Here is a 20,982-nt window from a genome sequence, read left to right as displayed (position 1 = left end):
ACCTCAGACACAGCTGATGTAATTATAAGCATTGCCTGATTAGTGACCCTTAAGGCAATTGCTTGAGGCAACAAAGGAGTTGCTTCAGGTGGGACTTACTGCAAGGTTTCTACCTACCTCCTGTTCATAATGCTACTCAATTATTTGGTGCTTTCTAACTTTCAGAAGTGAAGGAAAATTTTAGTGTAACTATTCTAGTGTTAATCCTGTCTCTTCTGCTTTTGCAACCAGGGATGAGAGGTAGGAAGAGTTTCTGACTACCCCTAGTTAAGGGGAGGGAGGTTACAGCACCTGGTATTTAAAAAGAAAGGCCGAACACCAACCTGAGAGGAGAGAAATGAAAATCAAGCAATGCAGTAGTTGCTCCAGTTGAGTGATAAAGGTGGCAGCAGCTAATGGTGAATGCTTCTAAGGTGTCAGCCAGGGAGCTGTGAATTCTCAACAATAGTCCTTGCTTTTGGACAAGTTTCTCTCTTATGTTAGTGTTTCTTAAAAGCGTTGGCTAAAAAGAGAAAAAAAGGGTCTTTAGTCTGTGAAATGAGTGGCCACAGTTTCACTTTGTAGTACTATAATGGAGAGCTTCTATTTGCCTGCCAAGTACTGTATTCATCATGCCCTCAAGAAAAGTTAACTCTGTCATAAAATTCAATTGAAAATGCCAGGATGAATACTTTTTTTTATTGTAATCATGTCATCTATTTTCTCTGCCACATTTTTCCTTGTTCCATCTCCTTTCATAACATCACCTACTAGAGACTAAATATAAACTACCCACCAAACTGAAACATTTGGTGACAAGAAGTGACACCCTGCAGGCTGCTCGGATCTAGATGCTCCAGCATTAATCTGGTAACTGGCAGGTGGGCATTTGTACACAGATTTGGACCATGCTTGTTGATGAAGCCACTGCTCAGAAGCATCTGTTGTGTTGACCCCTTCACTGTATGCAGGGCCAAACTGGGGAGACTTAGTATACCTTCAGGAGGTTTGCTGTCATGCTATGTATGGCATCCAGGATGATACAAAATAAGCATAGAGCCTCATCAGAGCAAAAGGTGTCTTCTGATATCTGTGTAGCACCTGGCACACACTTCCTTACCCGTGAAGATGGAAAGGAAGAATATGCTGGAAGTAGAGTTGTCCAGATACTGTCATGGCAGAGGGGTATAAGGACAGGAGGTAAGCTGCTGTATTTTTCAGTGACAGAAAGAAAGCAAGCAGGTAGGCTGGAGTACAGCTGGATGGTGAGCTCCAATCACCTGCTAAGTCTGTCTCCCTGTAATAAACAGGTGTGCAGAGCAGCTGGAAATACCTGGTTGCTACTTGTGTGCATGACAATACACAGATACAGGCCAGCAAGAAAGAGGTGTATTTAAATTAGAAATTAGGATAGGAAGCTAAATCATCTTGATCTAGTTTACCTTGGGTCATTCATGTAAGAGGAATTGCAAGCAGTTGAGCCACACTGGGCAAAGCATTAAGTTTGAAGTAAGCTCTGGGCATCTTCCCAATGACATTTGTGTGTAAGAGTGAGAGGGAGCATGGGGGAGAGGTCTGGCTTACTGATAAGAGCAAAGCAAAACAGAAGTGCAAGGTGTCCCCAGGGAAAAGGTAATTTAGCCTAGTTACTTGGGTCTATTTCTATACATCCAAAAAAAAAGCTATAATAAATACTTAAAATTACAGTGATATGAATGGATTCTGCTGACATTATTGGCATTTATTAAACTATATCCTTAAGGACCTCAAGGGGGAAGGAAGCATGAAGCCAAGCAAGCAGGAAGGTAGCACCCAGTATTAATAGAGCAGCCCTATATGAGCTCTGATGGTTATTTGAGGAGCTGGGTGGTAACTAGATGTTGATATAACCCAGATGTCTTCATTTTTCCCTATTCAGGTCCAGCTTTGTGCCCAAATGATAGGCAAAAGCATTTACAGTTCTTTGGGTGAACTAGAACTCTGGCAGGATTGTGCTGGTGGAGTGGATAAAACCATTCAAAACAGATGTGGATATGAGGGGGCAGTAGGTAATTATTTGTTTTTGTGAGGTTTGGGATTTTCAGTTCTTGTTTTATGTGTGCCAGTCTGAAGGGTATAATGACTGAGTCTGAAATACTGTCTGACTCCATCAGGATGTTATATGCAGGTAAATGAACATGTGCCAGTGAGGCTGACACTGAATGGGAGCAAGCAGCTGCTCTCTTGCGCACCGCGAGTAGAGCAGATGCTTTCAAGGCAAAGATGTGAAACAAAATAATAGATGTTACTCTTGCCTGCCTCCAGAAAGGGGCATGCAATTAAAAAGGAAGCATGAATGGAGCAGAAATTTCTTTAACTGGCAAGAGTGTGCATCAAAAGAGCATGAGAAAAGCAGAAGGCGTGGATTACTGTCTTCAGAGACATCTCCATTTGTGTTGGCAACATACAGGAGGAAAGAGGTAGTAAGGCATTATCCACAGCCAAGTTCTGGGTCCTGATACACAAACATGAGTGAGATTTGAGTTGCTGATGCGATCTGATATGCAAACATGTTGATTTTTTCCAGCTAGCTGTAAGAATACAGTTGGAGGCTTTTCAATTGCTAGAGGGCTGGTTGTGAAGCTCATGGTATCACTGACCTAATTCTTTAATAAATCTTAGAGGACTGGGAAACTGTAAATACTGAAAACTGAGAGTGCTGGGCTAATATGCAGAAACAGGCAAGCTTGATAATCAATTCAGATCTGATGGTGTGTTTAAAATGAAAGCTGCTTTTCAAAGGAAAACACTGTTTTCATTTAAGTTTAAATGTTTTAGAAGGGATTAGTCTTAACAAAGCATGCTGTAAGCAAAACAGAAGTGAAATACCAACATGTTTTTAACACTCTTGGCATAGCATATTTTTAGCTTTGTTTAAAAAAAATTTCAAAACATGTTTGAGTAAGTTATAGAAAATAGAAGCTAAAATGAGAATCAAACATTTTTCATTTGCTGTGGATATAGATTGCCAAGAAAATTTCATGGAAAATTCTGATGTCATCTTGTGCTCTTTGTGTTCTGTTTGATGAGAAGAGAGGAGAAAAAAACAAACAAAACAAAACAAAACAAAATAGTGTGATTTCTTTTGAATGGGAAACTAAGGTTCTTTATGAATCTGTATGTGTTACTGCAGGCTCATTTTCAGATGGGTCAATATGGAATTGCCCACATGTAGAACTTCAAAGTGCCAGTATAATTAATCGGTAGCCAGTCAACTTGATAGCTTGATGGGAGCAAATATTCCCAAATGACATTTTTCCATCAATAATAACTCTGGGTATTTAGATGTAGTAGAGTTTTGCAAGCACTCCATTGTGCACATCAGCAGCAAAGTTTTGGTTCTTCATTCATTAACCTGTAGATCTCAAAAGATGAGAACATGTCATTGAACATGTTTCTAGTGGGAGTCAGTGTCTTCATGGCTGATCTAGAGATAAATAAAACATCATTAGCTAACAACCGTGGCAGATGGCACAAAGATTGTCTGTTATCGCTATTTCCCGCTTCACCAAGCGTGCAACGTGATCTGGATTGCCTGATGAACTGGCCCCAGGCAGATACACTGCAGTGTAACAATATATTTGTCTCTAAGATTATGCCAGCAGAGTGCTGGGGGGCACCTCAGCCATAGCACCTCCTTGGAAACGTGTTGGAATGGATGAGCAATGAAGTCTGGTTTCCCACTGAGGTGTGGTGGCATAAAGGAAAAAGTCAGTGGGAAGCAGTCGATAACCATGGGTCAGGGACTTCCCCTCCTTGTGCAGCCCAGGCAACAGGAGACTTCTCTGGCACCCGTGGTCTGAAAATGACAGCAAAGGAAAAGAACCTTTTGGAAAACTTGAGAACAATCCTATCACAGGCAATGAATTGCCACATTAAAATACGTGAGAAGTCTCTTTGCTGTAGCAGAGAAAGGTAGAACAAGAGCTCTGTTCGGAAGCAAAAGCCAGGCAAAAAAACAATCAGGCATGATATTAAGGATGAGGCTGATTATTCACTTGAACAAATAGTGATGAGTGGGAAACCACTTTGATGTTTCCAAGCCAAATAACTTTGTGGCAGATACGTTTTAGTAAGGTAAAAATCATTAGCCTAATTACAGGCATATCAGTGTAAATGTTGTGTCTCCTGATGGTCTGGCCATTACCGTGTCTGCTATTATGAAGAATTAAAGTCATATTACTCTAGAAACCATTCTGCAACGTTTATATATCTCATTAACATCTTTGCAAAAGGGGCCTAAGTGGTGCAGTTATTATGTTGTTTTAAAGCTGCAGCGTCTCCCTGGACTGATCAGTAACGGTATATAGCATGAACAAGAATCAAACCTTGCCTCTTTCACATGGATTTGAGTAGGCAGCTATGGGGTCATTCACTGATGTTTCTCCTTACTCCTGCTGCAGTGGTTTACCTCATGCATTTCCAGAACAGCAACACATTTTCCTAGATGCCAGCTGAAGCCAAATGGTGGTGAGCAGGCTTACGTCCCCCAGGCTGCAGCTCTGTGCTGTAGGTGTACCCTCTTGCGTACCCTTGCCTGTTTGACGTGGGTATCTGGGTAATACTCTTACACTGAGTATGTCACGCTGGGCAGACACTATCCTAACTGGGCAGACACTATCCTAGAGGTGTTGCCTCCCTTCACAGGTATTATGCTGAATTGATCATGGGAGAAATAAATAAATAAATAAATAGATGTGGATCTAGGATTAAAGGTCTGAAACATTTTTCCCTATTTCTGGAATCTGTTGGTTTCTTCACAATCTTGTCATTATTTGGGAAAATGTATGTTATAAATACTCTTCAATCAGATGCTGTAAGATCAGCAACTAGTGTAATAGGGGAAAATAAAGATCTTGTTGATGTTAGGATGAAAATTTTATTAAGTTCTTGCAGGTTAGTGATTCGTCCAACATTTAAGATGTGAGGAGCAGCCCATTATTATCATGTCCAGTAGAACTTCCTAGGGAGACACCTCCTGGGTACCAGAGCTTTGCAGTCACTGAGGCAAAGAGAGGTTGATGTTGAGATGGACTAACTTGCCTGTGTTCCCTAACTGTGTAGCTAGCTCTGTTCAGTGTCTTCATTACACCACCAGCCTTTCACGGATTAAAACCATCTAGGCGACAGTGGAAATATTGCACAAATTGCTGTGCACATTATGACCTGCTTGTCTTGTACATGCCTTAAGCAGAATACACAAAGTTGTATGGGTATTTAGGGTATATTAGGGTAGAGTAGAATTTCTCCATATATACTATCTCTGCTCCCCTCTGAACAGTTCTCTAGAGAGGTATGGGTGGGGTGAAGGGGATTATAATATTGTTCTGACTGTTAACTTTGGAGATGATTGCATTTTTATTTATACAACTGACAAATACATGTATACCAGAGAAGAAAGCAGTAACTACAGTCCATCTGCACCAGTTAGTGTCAGATGAGACATGAACAAGTTGTAACTGATTTTCAGAGAACAGAATTCAACTCTCTGAAGAGTTTGTTCTGGTCTTAAAGCAGGAGCTCATGCTGGCATTCGTAGATATTTCTAAGCAACATGCTTAGGATGAGAGACAAATAAAATGGAAGGTTTCTCATGTTTGGTCTGTGTGTTCTTGCTGCAACATCCCACCCAGTATGGTGTGCCTTTGGGCTCTGGGACATTGGCCTCAGGGGGCAAAGTCTCTGCGCACACTGAAATCCACCATGTCTCTATTTGTTACGAGAGCAACCAAAGCTCTGGGTCCATCTGGTGTCTAGGAAAGGGGTAGTAAAATTGTACTAGCTCTATTGAAGCAACAGGAGAAGCAAAGGTCCTTGCCAGTTTATATTTGCTCTTTCATGAAGAATTGACAGTTTGTGCCAAAAGGCTGGATTTGCGCATTCTGTATATCTGTTAGAAGCTCCAGCTGTTGCTTCCTGCATCTTTGGTTTGCTGTAGTTGACTGAGACAACAACACAGTCAAATAAGGGCAAAGTCTGTAAATAAAAGCTGTTTAAATGCCAACAAATAACACATATGCTGACTCTGGAGGATGGCTGATTGCAAAGTATTTGTATTTTGTAGCTTGTGTTTTCAGCTCTACCAGAATGAGTATCGTGCCATGTCTAGTTGTAAGCAACTGGAACCATTTAACCGTTTAATGGTATTTATATTACTTCTCACAAAGCGTTCTACAATTCATCAGTTTACTTCCCAAATATCTCGTTTCTGCTTCTCTTTGATCACTGAGAATGGCCACATACGGGCAAAATTTTCCTGAGCAATTTACAATGTGTCTGCTTGCGATTATGGAGAAATTCACTCCTGGAGAGTTCTCTGGAGTCTAAATTTCTAATTCCTATGACATGGGGGGGGGGGGGGGTGGGGTGGGGTACCCTTGTTTTATCTATATCAACCCAACAGTAGTTTTTTTGGTTCCTGTTTTCTTGGTCTGTTGCAGCATAGGAGAGCCATCAGCTGTACTTGATCTGAGAAGGTTCAAGAAAGTCTGGGCAATCCTAGGGAAGAGGGGCTGTTGTGGGAAGGAAATCAATGTGTGAGCTATAACTGGGCTTCAGCAATATTAAAATGAGCAAGATGTCCAGCAGATTCACTTGGGCTGCACCTAAGGACATCAGATAAGGGTGTGTCCTGAAGGCCACAGACCTTGTACCCCAGGGCTCAGTTCATATTTCCAAGGCAGAAGTAAAATAATTACTTGCCAGCCTGAGAGGCAACAACTAGACTGAACAGAGTGGTGAAGGAGACCCTTTTTTTTTGTCTCAGGAAAACAAATGCAGTGTACTGCCCTGTTTGGCATGTCCGAGCATCAATAAAGGCAAGTGGCTGACTCCCAGGATTAGCTCCCTTCCTTGGTGGGGAGAGAAGTCATTGTACAAAGCAGAATGAAGCAAATGAAGTTTTCATTGCAGGTGAAGAGTGGCAAACACCGCAGACAGCCATCTCAATGGGCTGATGAAACAGCAGCCCCAGGGAGACTCTTCAAAGACTCTTTCTGGTTTTTAATGAAGTGTAGTTGAGTTTTGACCCCCTCAGCTTCAGCCCCTCAGGTTTTCTGTGAGCATTTGAGGTCTTGTTCCTATCCCTGAGCTCATTGACTACTTGGAGAATTTTTTAAATCCCATTTCCCTAGGTTTGTAATGGTTTTCTTTCTTGCTGCTTGAAAGGTCATGCAACTGACAGAACAAATTCATCATATGGTGAAGCTGGGAGAGGGACCGAGCCCAGGAGCCCACTGCAAGCACTGGGAACAGGAGGGGACCTCGGCCAGCTTGGGCAAACCACCTCCCCAGGCACCGCCTGATGAATATGGTTCCAACATTTACCAGTTCTGATGGTACTTGTAACAACAACAAGTTAAAGAAATCAGTTTTATTTAGAGAGAAGGGACTTGTCTTTAAACTTTTGACCAAGTTGTTTTAAACAACAGCGGATAACACACCATACTGCACAGTGCACTCCTGCCTTCATTAGCACAGTTTTATCCTTTGCAAAATGCAGGCTTGCACTCCCTTCTCCAGAGGTTACTTCCAGGAGCACAGCTTCTTCCACCTCCTCCCTTCTGACCCCTGATCTGGAGACCTGCCCTCCCACAGCTGACCCCAGCAGCAGTCCTGAGGCAAACACAACCACAGCTGGGAAAAGCAATGCCAGAGAAACACATTTTCAGCTCCACTTTACAATTTAAATAAAGGAGAGGGACCTGGGCAGGCAGCCCCCAGCCACTGCTCTGTGTGGCTGCAGGTCCCTGGCTCAGATCACCAGCACTGGTGATATTGCTGCAGTCCTCATGCTGACATTGGTGGTGAAAAACACCATGTCATAAAATAAACTTAGCTGAGGCTGCAGTGAGTTCCTTTTGCTGCCCAGAACCTGCTGTGCCATCAGCCACTTGGCTAAAGTACATAGAAGTCATTGTTGTTTGACAGGTCACTGTAATGGCATAGGGCAAGACCAGGAGCCTGTGCTGATGGGGGGTCAGGTCGACTTCTGCCCTGAACCCCCTGTGCTGTGGGTCTGCCTGAACCCGACTTGCAGAGTTGAGTGTCCCACCTGTGCTCAGCCACAGCCCGATGCTTGCGCTTGAGTCTGCTGCCACCATTGCAATAGGTCCCACAACACCGGCACATCAAGAAGTGCTTGGCTCCATGTCTGGCCTTTGACTTGGGGGCTGTGGCTGTCCCTCCGGGAGCAAGAGTCACTGCTGTGGCACCCCGTGGGTTAGGCTGCCCTTTCAACCGGCTCCTTTTCCTCTGGATGGGGTCCAGGCTGATGTCCGACTGGGAGGAGCAGCTCTCATTCCAGCCGGTGCCGGCATTCAAGCTGCGCAGAGGCAGGGCAAGCCGTAATGCCTTCCAGAACTGGGAGCCAGATCGCTTAGACTTCTCTCCCTTCCAGGTGACAAAGGAGACGGACTCCTTCAGCTGGAGGATACTGGGGTGGGTGCACTGCAGTGGCCTGTATTCCACCACGATAAGCTTGGTGGCGATGGCATTCTGGCACATGATGCCCAGCTTGAACTCCAAAAGGCTGATGCTCTTCTCTGTCAAGTAATCGGGACTCAGGACCACGATCATCCTTCGGCTCCTCTGGATGAAGTCAAACACAGCTTCAGTGGTATCTAAAAGTGCAAGGGCAGAGGAATTGGGGTGCACAAGGGGGAAGGAGCAGGGAGAGAAAAGCTGAAGGAAGGTTTTTGTGGCATGCTTGCACAGATTCCCCCCTTCCCACAGAGGGGAAACCTGGCACAAGTCCAGTGACTTTCAACTCGTCCATGATCCTGCTGTCAGGAGCAATAAGCAGCATTTTTGCTTTGCAATGTGTTTTTGAGAAGGCTGCAGTGGTAAATAAGAAGCAAGGATGGTAGAATATGCCAAAACATACTCTTGACTTCTGCCGTGCACAGCATCACTCCTGACCAGGGAAGTGCAGGCATTTGATAAAGGGCAGGTCTTGTTCAGGAACCACCCGCCCACAGCTCTAGCAGCCCTTTGCATGGGGGGAAGCAAGTGAAGCAATCTAGTCATCATGCCAGTTTGCACTGCTGAGTCCCACCACTCTCCCTCTCGTGCTCTCTCATCTAGAAATGGAAGCCTCCAAGCTTACAAAGCAAAAGTCAGCTGTAAGTCTCTCCACCAGTTCCCCTAGCCATCATGGGGGGTGAAAATACCATCCTTCAAAAGCATGTCTTGGGATTAATTGCAGTTTGTAAAGCTCAGCAAGATGCTTAGTTGAAATGGTGCCAGGCAAGGGCAGCATCTCTTTTATTATGAATGTTGAAAAGCAGAAAACCTGAAGGATGACCTTGGACTTCTATCTATGGCTTGAGCTGCAGTGAGCATATTGAAGATGTTACAGCTAATGGATGAACACTGGAAAGGATGTGAATTAATAGGGTTGTGGGGCTCAGCAAATTAACTCAAGCTAATTAACAGAACTGTAAGAACTTAAAAAACGCACCCACTTACTGAATGCTGGTGCCTACTAAGATGGAGGGGACCTGAGGACAAGGTGGTTCAAGCAAGACAGGGATCATCAGAATAAGAGCTCTTGCACACTCAGAGAGAAAAACCTCTCTGTAGAATGTCTTGCAAAAAGCTGTCCTGGGGAGAAGGGCTACCTGCTGCTTCCATTGCCTTTCACACTAAAAGCTAAAGCCTTGATTCCTTAATCTGGAGACTCATTTCCTTCCCTGCCAATGAAACACTGCTCTTTTGTATCAGTGAAAAATACTGCTCCCTCCCTACAATGGCAACACCTCTTATTATTCCAGCACTTGACTGCCTTTTTCCTCATCTCACAGCAGAATGTGCACTGTGTTGCGGCTAGATGCATCTTATTTTAATATTATAAAGAGCAATATATTTTTTTTTTACAGGCATGTGACTAGCTGTAAAACTTACTGTCACAAGATTATTTGGGGATCAAGAACTTGGGATAGGAAAAATGACTGTACAGTAATATCCCCGGAGATGGATGGTGAGTGGCAGTGGAATAGAGCAAGTAAGGCACTGTTTGGCTCTTTAACATAATACTGGAAATTAAATCAAACTATTTGGAGCATTTTATCTTGTACACAAGACTTGGGCATATTTCCCCCACCACACGCATGAAAACACTGATTCATTGAAGCCAAAAGTAGAAGATAAAGTCGGTTCTGTCAGAATTGTCACTTAACGTCGTGAATCATTCTTACCACTCTGTTTCAAAGGCACAAAGAATTGGCAGCAATCTCCTAATCTACTGAGTCCAGACCTCATTCAAAACTTTCTATAACTGGCTGAGATCTATTTTGAAATCAGCCAAGCTTCAACATTTTTTGAAAGAAAAAGGTTTTTCCTGGTTTGAAAGGTTTCTTTTTGAAACTGGAATCACAGAAATCACAGTGCAACGTAGTCAGAAGCAGCCCCTGGGAAGTCACCTATTGTACCTGCCTGCACAAAAAGCACAAGTTCAATTAATGCAAATGATCCCAACACTGCTGAAATGAAATGTTTTGATTGAGCTGACAGCGACAGTTTTCTTTCATCAATTTTAAATTTGCAACACTTTCTGAGACTTGACATTTTTTTGGCAGGGAAAACGCTCAACTTCCCAAAGATAGATTTTATGTCTGAGAATGAGATGCATTTAGACTTGGCTGGCCAGAATAGCTTGAGATGTTCAGTTTACAATGTAATTCCAGCTCATGAAAAATCCTGAGTGGCCACTTCACAGTGTGCAGGGAGGATGGTCCCTCCCAGTGACACCAACAGCACAAGATGGAACAGGTGGGGATTTGGGTACCAACAGAGCTTGGAATCTGATACTCTTGGGTATCTGCTTTATCCTGAAAAACTCCCATGTTTACTACATGGTTACAAAATCACTGCATATTTTTGTCTATTTGTGTCTCGCCTAGTGCACCCCAGAGATCTAACACAAGATTGTAAGAGCTATATTTCTGTCCCAGCCCAATAAAAGCTAGGGACTCACTATTCATACCCTGTAGACCCCAGATCCATAGATTGCCTCAAGTATTCATTTTGTTAGCGGTCTAGAAGTGTTAGGCTCTCTCCCAATGTACCTGCTAGCATATAAACAAGGAAAAATCTCAGAAAGTGGCTTTGATGAGAAAATACAAAGCTGAATGAACCTTTTCTACCCAACAGCCTGAAAGGTGGTGGGCAAAGCGATTGAAGAGTGAGTTTGATTTCTGTGGTTAGGGCAGTTTTCCAAGATTTCTGGTCAAAGTTTCTGGCTTGGTTTCCCAAGCAAAGGGATGGTGTTTCCTTCCCATCTTTCTATCTTGTGATTGCCACGTGAGCACTCTATGGGTCAGTGGCTTTTTGTGTGTGCATGTCCACTGTTGGGTGACAGTTGAATAATGTGTGTCATTGTGTTTCCACTTGTATGGCCTTGGTAGCAGTGGCGGTGCCTCAGGATATCTGCAGGCACACCATGAAACAGACAAGAAAATGCCCCATCACTAAGGAGGTGTCCCCAGATGATCCTGATGCTTGGACTACACAGAGTCATCTTTCTTTAATGGCCTTTTGCAAACATAATGGGGAGGAAAATGATGAGAAATGCACAAGGAATGAAATGCAAAAGTGGAAATGTTTTATTGAAAAACAAAATAAAATATAAAAATAATAATAAAAAATTATGTATATTATATAAAATTATTATAAAGCAAAATAAAATAATAACAGTAACGAGTGGTGTCCCTCAGGGATCGGTGATGGGACCGGTCTTGTTTTTTTGTCGCTGACATGGACAGTGGGATTGAGTGCGCCCTCAGCAGGTTTGCCGATGACACCAAGCTGTGTGGTTCAGTTGATATGCTGGAGGGAAGGACTGCCATCCAGAGGGACCTTGACACGCTTGTGAGGTGGGCTGATGCCAACCTCATGAAGTTTAACCATGCCAAGTGCAAGGTCCTACACCTGGGTCAGAGCAATCCCAGGCACAGCTACAGGTTGGGCAGAGAAGAGATTCAGAGCAGCCCTGTGGAGGACTTGGGGGTGGTGGTTGATGAGAAAATGAACATGAGCCGGCTGCAGTGTGCACTTACAGCCCAGAAAGCCAACCGTATCCTGGGCTGCATTAAAAGGAGCATGAACAGCAGGTCGAAGGAGGTGATCCTGCCCCTCTACTCTGCTCTCATGAGACCTCACCTGGAGTATTGTGTGCAGTTCTGGTGTCCTCAACATAAAAGGGACATGGAACTGTTGGAACAAGTCCAGAGAAGGGCCATGAGGATGATCAGGGGACTGGAGCACCTCCCATATGAAGACAGGCTGAGAAAGTTGGGGCTGTTCAGCCTGGAGAAGAGAAGGCTGCATGGAGACCTCATAGCAGCCTTCCAGTATCTGAAGGGGGCCTATAAGGATGCTGGGGAGGGACTCTTCATTAGGGACACAGGACAAGGGATAATGGGTTAAAACTTAAACAGGGGAAGTTTAGATTGGATAGAAGGAAGAAATTCTTTCCTGTTAGGGTGGTGAGGCACTGGAATGGGTTGCCCAGGGATGTTGTGAATGCTCCATCCCTGGCAGTGTTCAAGACCAGGTTGCACGATGCCTTGCGTGGCATGCTTTATTGTGAGGTGTCCCTGCACGTGGCAGGGGGGCTGGAAGTAGATGATCTTGAGGTCCTTTCCAACCTTGACTATTCTATGATTCTATAATACTGACACGTCACAGACCAAATAACAAAAAGGCAAAAACATACAGAAATGGAATGGAAAACTCCGGAACATCTGTACAACATCAAATGGCATGGGGAAAGTATTTTTTGCAATTTATGCCACACTGCTTCCCCATGAAATAACAATGAGGAACTTTGTATGAGCTGCATATTGATAAATGTTAGATTAGAGCACAGGAATTCGAATGAATCAACTGAAGTAAACATGTTGTGACAGAATCCCACAATGGAAACCATACATGGCATACAATGAAAGGGCAAGCATATATGAGGTGCTTTGCAGATCTGTGTTACAGCTGGGACTGGGCTGTACCCCTGGCTTGACAGCTCCCAGAAAAGCCAGAGGTAAAGCTTCCAGGGGAGCAGAGCCTGCTCCAGTGGTATTCCTTCTATGCTGCTCCCTCTGGACCTCTCAGGCTCCCTTAAGACCATCACACCTTTTGCCTTCTGGGTGCTCTTCTGATGCCTCTCAGTAATCCTGTTCTGGGGTTGCAATGGCACCAAGGACCAAAGCAACGTATGCTGGAGAAAATCCTGGCCTACTACTTATTTGGAAAATCCCTTGAATAAAATCAGCCAAACAAATGAGGTGGATTTAACTTCCTAAAATAATCAGACTTACTAAAACATCAGCAGTTCTCTTGGTAACTCAGCCAAAAATGAAATGTGATGTGCTGAGGTCTGGGATGTTAATTGAATTTATGCGTATTTTTGTGACAATTTTTTAAAAATCAAATTGGAATCTAACACAGTTCTGCTTTAGCCTCAGGGCGTTCCCTCTGCCTGCAGATTGGGCAGCTGATCACAGAGATGCTGAAAACACAAAAAAGGGGAAGCTGGGCAAAATGACATGTTGCAAGCGATTCATAAAACTGAGCATGGTTTTGGGTGTTATCTAATACAAATGAAGCTTTCTGGAGTGTGGGAGGCATCTCTGTCCCTCCACAGACATAGTAGAAAAGCTTGTAACAGCAAAGCTTTTAAGCATCTCTGAGCAGATGAGAAGCTCCATTGCCTTCAGTGAAGCTAACTGCAATTTAACCTGCTTAAAGCAAAGCTTACTTGGGGTGGGGAGGATGAAGAAGGTGAGAAAGAAGCCCTATTTGTTCCATATTTGTACAGTACTTGCCCAATGGCAGCTCCCTGGTGCCCTGGAATAACATTATAATCATAAGATGCTAAGAGCAAGAGGCTTCACTGATGTCAGGATCCAGCCCACACCTTTAAGACTGGGCTGTTTATGGGGATGCCCTCAAACCTTCCTGCTCAGCTGGGTGAATAACATGTAGATTGCAAATCATAGTGCTTTTTTAATGCCATTATGAATGGATATGCTTCACCTGACAGACACCAACAGAGTGAAAGCATGAGTCAGAGGTGACTCAGGAGCAATCATTATCAATAAAAAAAAGCATGCACTTAGTGTGTGTAATACTAAATTCCACAGTTAAGTGGGCAGGACCTTGCACTGGGAGCTGTAGGAGTATGGAGACACCCCCAGAGCTTATAGTTTTATGTGAAAACATTGTCAACAACAGTACCAGACAATGTCAGGGTCCCGCTGTGCTTTGTCTGTCCTACAGGGGAAGGGACACTTCCTTCCTTGGTCTTGCAGGGTTAACTCACTAGATCCCCTCCTGTGCCTGCTGCCTCCCATTGAAGCAAGGACTGGTACTCAGTGACTTTTATATTTGTGTTTTGTGCAAAGATTAATGAACCTGAGATACATCGTCTATTCTGCTACTCTGGGCTTGAAATAGGATAGGTGGAGACTTACTTTGTAAAGCTAAGTATAGGTTAAACCTGAGCCCTGCATTAGGAATGGTGATGTTTTTCATATGCAGGCAGAGAACACCAAATCGTCACAGAATCATAAAATAGTTTGGGTTGGAAGGGACTTTCAAAGGTTATCTAGTCCAACCACCCTACAATGAGCAGGGACAACTAGATCACTGCATTGCTCAGAGTCTCATCCAACCTAACCTTGAATGTTTCCAGGGATGAGGCAACTACAACCTCTCTGGACAACCTGTGCCAGTGTTTCACTACCCTCACTGTAAAATTTTCTTCCTTAAATCTAGTCTGAATCTCCTCTCTTTCAGTTTAAACCTCTACCCCTTGTCTTATTGGAACAGGCCCCACTAAAAAGTGTGTGCCCATCTTTCTTAGAAGCCCCATTTAAGTACTGAAAGACCACAATAAGGTCTCTGGACCTCTCCAGGCTGAACAACCCCAGCTCTCTCAGCTTTTCTTCATAGTCTTACCCAGCTGGATAGAGCTAGTGTAGTTTTTAGTAAGTTCAAATAAGTTTTTAGGGTCTCCTGGGGAGTTGGACACATACCAGTGTCATCCCAGAGGCCTTGGCAGCACCTTGCATGATGCTTTCCCCCAGCCAGCTGCACAGGGACAGTGGGCAAGTAGTAAATGGGAGTTCCTTACAGTGCTTGTGAAATCCCTGAGTTTACTCTACAAAGATGCATGCCTTAGACATGCTCCATGGTTTGTACTAACAAGAAATTTCCCCTGGATTCTGAGCATTACAGCTCTGAAAGATGTGAGATACTTGGGAGACTGCAGAGCCACAGAGACTGACCACTTACTAGTAGAAATGCTACAGTACAGAGCTTTTTTTTGGGTTTTGTTTTTTAAATGCATTTGTAACAGCCATTTCAGATTGCCAAACTATCTGAATGCACCTGCTCCTTCAGAAATGTGAGGAGCAAAGATAAGGAGCCTCAAGAGTCTGCAATCCTGCCACTGAAGCGGAACTGTGATCTCACAGTAATCAGGACTATATAGCTGGGACATGTATGAAAGGCTCTATACTGGAGCCACCTTTCAAACTGCTCTCCCTAGCCTCTGCAACGGGGACCAGAGACCAGGACAGACTGAAGCCACTTCAGAGAAAAAAGGAGTTCTGTCCTGGAAGCTAATGAAGGTCCCATAGGATTTGGATCTAGGAGCACTGGCCTATACAAATACCATGCTATCACAAGGTGCTGACTGCATCCCACCTGGACAGCCCAAATTTCAACCCTGAGCTGAGGGCTTTTGTGGTTAATGACAAGGACATGCATTTGCAGAGAGGAGGTGTATGTATCTTTGGTGTCTCTACTGCCAGGGCAGTAGAAGAGCTGCAGGGAGGCACAACTATTCTCTGAAATGCTTCGGGGCAGTCCTTTATGGGAAAAAGGCTGAGTTTCTTTGCACTCCCTGGCCTAACTTGTGGATTTCTGGGGTTTGTTTTGTTTTGATTTCTGATGGTGTCAAACATTTTTCAGGGGTACATATGAGCCCATCAAGGCTCAGACTCCTGCTAATTTTTGTCACTGGCATTTCCACCCACAACTGATTCCAGAACCTGCCCTTTGGGAATTTGGATTTCTCGCCTTTCCATTTAATGACAGTCAAGGCTGCCATGGCCTTCTTCAGCTCCTTCACTTTGCTTTGCTTGATGGCTTTGTACTGCACTAGAATGACTTTGATGTTGCCCTTGGAGGCCATATTCTCTAGACCAGCTTTAAGCTCCAGCAGGGCCTGTGTTCCCTGCAAGACGTAGTTGGGGCTCAGGACAACAAGCAGACGTCGACTTTTCTGGATGAAGCTCAGGGTTTCATCTGTGACAACTGGGAGAAAGAAACATTGAGGTGGTTAGTGATGGATGAGAACATGCTGCTGAGCTGCTAGTGTCACCCCGGTTGTCTCTTGAAGAGGAAAATCAAGTCCCTTGAAGGCACTCTCTAGATACTATACTGGTGTTTCCCAGCCCTGCAAGTGATTCCAGGCAGGGCCTCCTACACCATCACTGGTACCCACTGCCCCATACAGTGACATATTCAACAACATCTTCTACTCCCAGCCCCAGGCTGCCTGCATATGTGTTTCTTTCCCCCCATGCCACACAGATGCCTGAGATAGAACAGTACCTTTTAGATGTAGCTATGCATCAATGACACTACCCAATGCTACAAGAATGCTATGGGGCCAAGAGGGCTGCTCTGGTAGGCTCAGATTTAGCTTCCTTGTAGTGAGAGTAGAAAAAGAGGCTCTGAAGCAAAACAGAAAAATTGCCAGCTGGAAAAGACTCGGCCTGAAGAGGCATCAGGAAGCCCAAATGCCTACTTATATCCTTCTCTGGCAGATGTCCAGAATGACTCTGGGTTCTCCCTTCACTCATCTTGCCTCGGTTTACCCACACCAAACTCTAAGTATTCACACCCTCCCTGAGTGCCCTCATGGGTTAATTTGCTTTGGAAATACTACCATCCTAACTCCTGCTACTCATCCAGCTGTTCCTGTTGCTATCACTGATGAACGCAGATTTGAGCGTTGCTAGAATTGAGAAGTTGCTAGAAGCTCTGAGGACTGTTAATAAAGTGTCCCAAAAATGACACCGTTCAAGCTGGACACATGTCATGGTAACTGTGGATCCTCTTGGATTTTCTAACATCAGCAGGTAGACTGTCCTTAGGCACTTTTCTATAATTAATGTGAAAATCCCTTTCAAGTGCAAATCCTCTTTGCACTCTTTGCTGCAGGATCTCCCACACTTCATTGACAAGGGAACGCTCTTGACTGATTAGAAAATACAATGAAGAATAGAATAACGCTGACAGGCAACTTCATTTAGCTGTCAAGCAAGTTTGATTAGTTCCCATTAGCAAACTTGCAGGATAATCCATTTCCCACTGTTTCTTCATCAATGACAACATAGCTCTTCCTGTGACACAGATGCACACTCTGGAGGCATGACACCAGCTGCCAAAAGCTATTTATTTCCTGGCCACCATGCTTCCCCAAGAAAATGAGTCAAATCCTAGCTAAGAAGCAATGGGAAACCCCCAGCAGTGTTGCAAATGGCAGTGCAATGACAAGCCACCCCCCGCAGTGCCCTGGAGGGCTGGTGCTGGATTGAGACTGGCAGTCACTGCCACTGATCAGGGGTGGGAGTACTCCAGGGGTGAGGCTGAAGGGCAGGGAGCCCGGAAATGATGCACTGGGAGGAAAAGGAGACTCTACAAAGAGAGAAGGGAAGGATGGCAAGAAGTGGCAAAAAGAACAGGAGGGAGATGTATGACTTGAGGAGGAATTTGTGAGAACAGCTCACTGGCTCTGAGCCTGACCTTGGCATCAAGCAAATAGAGCCTGGAGGGTGCCCTGCCATGTCATCCAGGCTCTCGCTAGAAGCAACACTACCAGGACTGCAGCTGTGTGCCTGTCCCCTGAGGCACATATATTTATTTTCCTTCAAACTTAGAGATGCTGTGTCCTGGCAACAGTCTAGGAGATAGATAACAGATCCCAGATCCCAGACTGATTCTGCTCCCTCTGTCACACAGCTGGGTTGGGACTCCCAGCAGTCCCCCTGTCCTACCCGAAAGGGACCCCAATGAACTTTATCAGCACAGGTTGTCATCTGTGGGGACCTGACCCAAAGCACATGAATTCAAAGTAGGGCAGTCTGCACTGGCAAAAGCTCGGGTTTTGAATTTTTAGTAGGCATCAGGGATAATACAGTCAGGACACTGGAAACTGAGAGTCTTGGCTAGATTTGTGCCCTTTCTGTGTCACCTGTGTAACTGTATGCATATCTGGAGAGCTTCACAAACTTCCATTCTTGGTGATTCCCTGCACCCCTTGAGGAGATGCTGTGCCCAGAAGCTTGTACGATTTAGCTTGAAACAGTGAAAATCCTACATCTTAGTGAAGAGATGATTCTCACTACCTGCAAAGTACTCTTAATCATAGCAACTCAATTGTATGCCATGTCAAGATATAGACTCTCTAATGAAATTGAGTGGGAGGCCTTCTGGGAGGGCACTTTATCTTGCCACTGATGTTGGCAAGGTGCTTTCCACACCTTCCTGAAACAGACATTCCTGGGTTTTGCAGGCACTCTGTGAGCTACCAGTCTGGTCAGTATCACACATCCCCTGCCTCCTTTCTAGCTTTGACCTTATTCCCTTTTTTTAAGGCAGATCAGCGGTTTGCATGGTCAGTAGTCTGATCCCCTCATGCTGATAGATCAATCACTCCTGCACATCACTCCTGGGAAGAGCAACTAAAACAACTAACCACCACCACTTGCCCACCACAGCCTTTTTGGTGGTCTGGAGCATCTGCAACATTGTCATGTGAAGCAAACACATTAGAAGATATCAAAAAGAGATCATTAATAGAGATGGGGAAAAAAATAAAGAATAAAATTAATCTGGATAGGCCAGTTCCTATCAGTTTTCAGTACATCAAAGAACAATAAAGAGAGGGTGTGCATGGAGCACAGCTCCTGTGAAATACTCACTTCCCCCGGGGAGGCTGTCTCTGTCAAAGATACACAGCTTGTACCCAAACTCATTCTCCAAGACTCCCCGCAGTGTCAGCAGCACAAATTCCTCCTCCTCAGCATTGCGTGCGTAGGACACGTACACATCATACTCCTTCCCGTCTGAGCATTGGAAGTGCAGAGAAACACAAATAGCAGAAGATACACCTGTAATACTGCACATGCTGAGCCTTTGACTTGCTTCATGGGAAAAGCAGTAAAAACTCACTAAATATATGAAGGCTCACTTTAAGCCTGGGCACCTTACATTAAGACACATAGTTACAAGGCAGCAGCACTGCCTCTTTAACTACCCCCCATGAACATGCAGGTACTCAGACTCTGATGGGTCACTGAAGGCATGAGACCACAGCAAGATGACTAACACATTCTGTTCAGGGTCCTTTTGTCTTTTGACATCTCTGACATTGCTTTTTCTCACTGCTTTCTATCCACATGAGCAGTTCCATCAGACAGAGACTTGCACCCTGCCTACACCCTCCAAGCACCCCCATGGCAGGTTCACACCCCAAGCTGCGAGGAATTGAACACCCTCCTTATCCTACAGAGTCAGAAATCTCAGCTCTGAGTCCTAAGAGATGAACTCCCAGCAACATAGGGAAGCTGTGGAAGAACTGAGGACAGAAAAGTTATTCCAGATCCATCCCTTTGGATGCCTTCCCACATTTTAAAGCAAATCCTGGATTTCAAAGAATCCTTTCATCAAAGAAACCAGGGACTTACTGAAACTTGTCAACTTATTTTGACCTTCTAGATCAGATGAAACAGCTAGCCATCAGCAGGGCAGTGCCCCAGGGAGCCTGATGCTTTACCACTGCAGGGAATACAGAGGACTTCTCTCTCCTTTCCCCTGACCCAAACCTGACTTCTCTTGCTCTAAAATGACCCACACAAATGAATACAGGTATAGAAATAGAAGGTCAAAATGTCATTATGCTGTGAAAAGGGTTAAAAATAGCTTATATGAACACTTCTTTATGAAAACAAAGGGTCTGGCCTGTAGCAGGGTAAAATAAATGCAAGCCCTTTAGCTCCTTACCTAGAATGGTTTCATCTGTTCCAAAATGAGCCCGATAGAAGAGGACCATTTCAAGCCAATAAACGTGATAGATGACTATAAGTACCACAATGAGCAGGATGGTTGCTCCCAGTCCACAGGCCAGCTCCACGGTGTACTTCGGTGCTACAGCTGGGTTCAAAAACAAATAGGAGGTATGGTTTACAGAGCAGGTTAGGCCTTCAGCTAAGCAGGAGAACGCTTGTGTCACATGTAGCCAAACACCACAGAGGAACAGACAGGAGTCAAGCTGGCCAAGCCAAGACTTTTCTGGCAGGACATAATGGACGGCAACGTTGGAGTCCCCATTTGGGGTTACTAGGTCTGGTTGGCCTGGCAGAGCAAGGCAAAGCACAGGCTGGACTTCTGTCTCTGAGCAAGACCATGCAAGCAGCCAGATGGTAGAATGATCTGTTGATGGAAACCACTTGCATGGTCCAAAGCCAGTTGGTGAACATAACCTTCTCAGCAGTACATGCAAACACCTGGGACAACACTACAGCACTTACTTATAGGACAGCCAGCCAAAGCTGACTTGCTGTAAAACGAAGGCAATGGCCACCATTTTCTTAGCCCATCAAAGCCATAAAGTTCTTGTAGCTTGTCTCAGACTGACAGCAAGGATGTAACTAGCTACAGTCTGATTGTTTTCTACCAGGAAAGATGAATCAGAGTTCATTACAGAAAAGCTGAAATATTTAAAAATAAATAGGAAAACCTATGGACGTCAAGCCAGAACATTACAGGCCCCCCTTCAACTCATACAGTGTCTATTACACCACTGCTGCTTCTTTGTGTTAAGGACAGAAAACAACTCTTCTAACTGTATCCCTGGGCAACTCTGTTTTTATGGCAATTCAGATGGCAGCTGAC

The 20,982-nt window shown here is 44.5% G+C and overlaps 1 protein-coding gene and 1 long non-coding RNA gene across 5 annotated transcripts in view; one reads left to right on the top strand and one right to left on the bottom strand.

Moving 5' to 3' along the window:
- Positions 1-155: 155 nt before the first annotated feature.
- On the top strand, positions 156-7,393 carry LOC134157394 (uncharacterized). The gene is made up of 2 exons (XR_009962308.1): positions 156-860; positions 7,186-7,393. It is a non-coding gene; the product is annotated as an uncharacterized LOC134157394 (long non-coding RNA).
- Positions 7,376-20,982, bottom strand: part of IL1RAP (interleukin 1 receptor accessory protein) — a 51,791-nt gene continuing 38,184 nt past the window's right edge. For 3 of the 4 annotated variants that reach the window (XM_062606275.1, XM_062606277.1, XM_062606274.1), the window contains exons 9-11: positions 20,092-20,241; positions 19,011-19,154; positions 7,376-8,639 (exon numbers count right to left, since the gene is read on the bottom strand). In XM_062606275.1, coding sequence (XP_062462259.1) covers positions 7,915-8,639; positions 19,011-19,154; positions 20,092-20,241 — 1,019 coding nt within the window. In that variant the 3' untranslated portion in view covers positions 7,376-7,914. Of the gene's footprint in view, positions 8,640-12,764; positions 16,336-19,010; positions 19,155-20,091; positions 20,242-20,982 lie in introns of those variants that run through there. The other variant, XM_062606276.1, reaches the window with a different exon arrangement.

This window comes from Pezoporus occidentalis, unplaced genomic scaffold (genome assembly GCF_034315485.1).
Source record: "Pezoporus occidentalis ecotype Australia unplaced genomic scaffold, CSIRO_AGI_Poc_V1 ctg95, whole genome shotgun sequence".
In the NCBI taxonomy this organism is placed as follows: domain Eukaryota; kingdom Metazoa; phylum Chordata; class Aves; order Psittaciformes; family Psittacidae; genus Pezoporus; species Pezoporus occidentalis.
The sequence above is the reverse complement of the archived record's forward strand: the minus strand, read 5'-3'. Positions and strand labels throughout refer to the sequence as shown.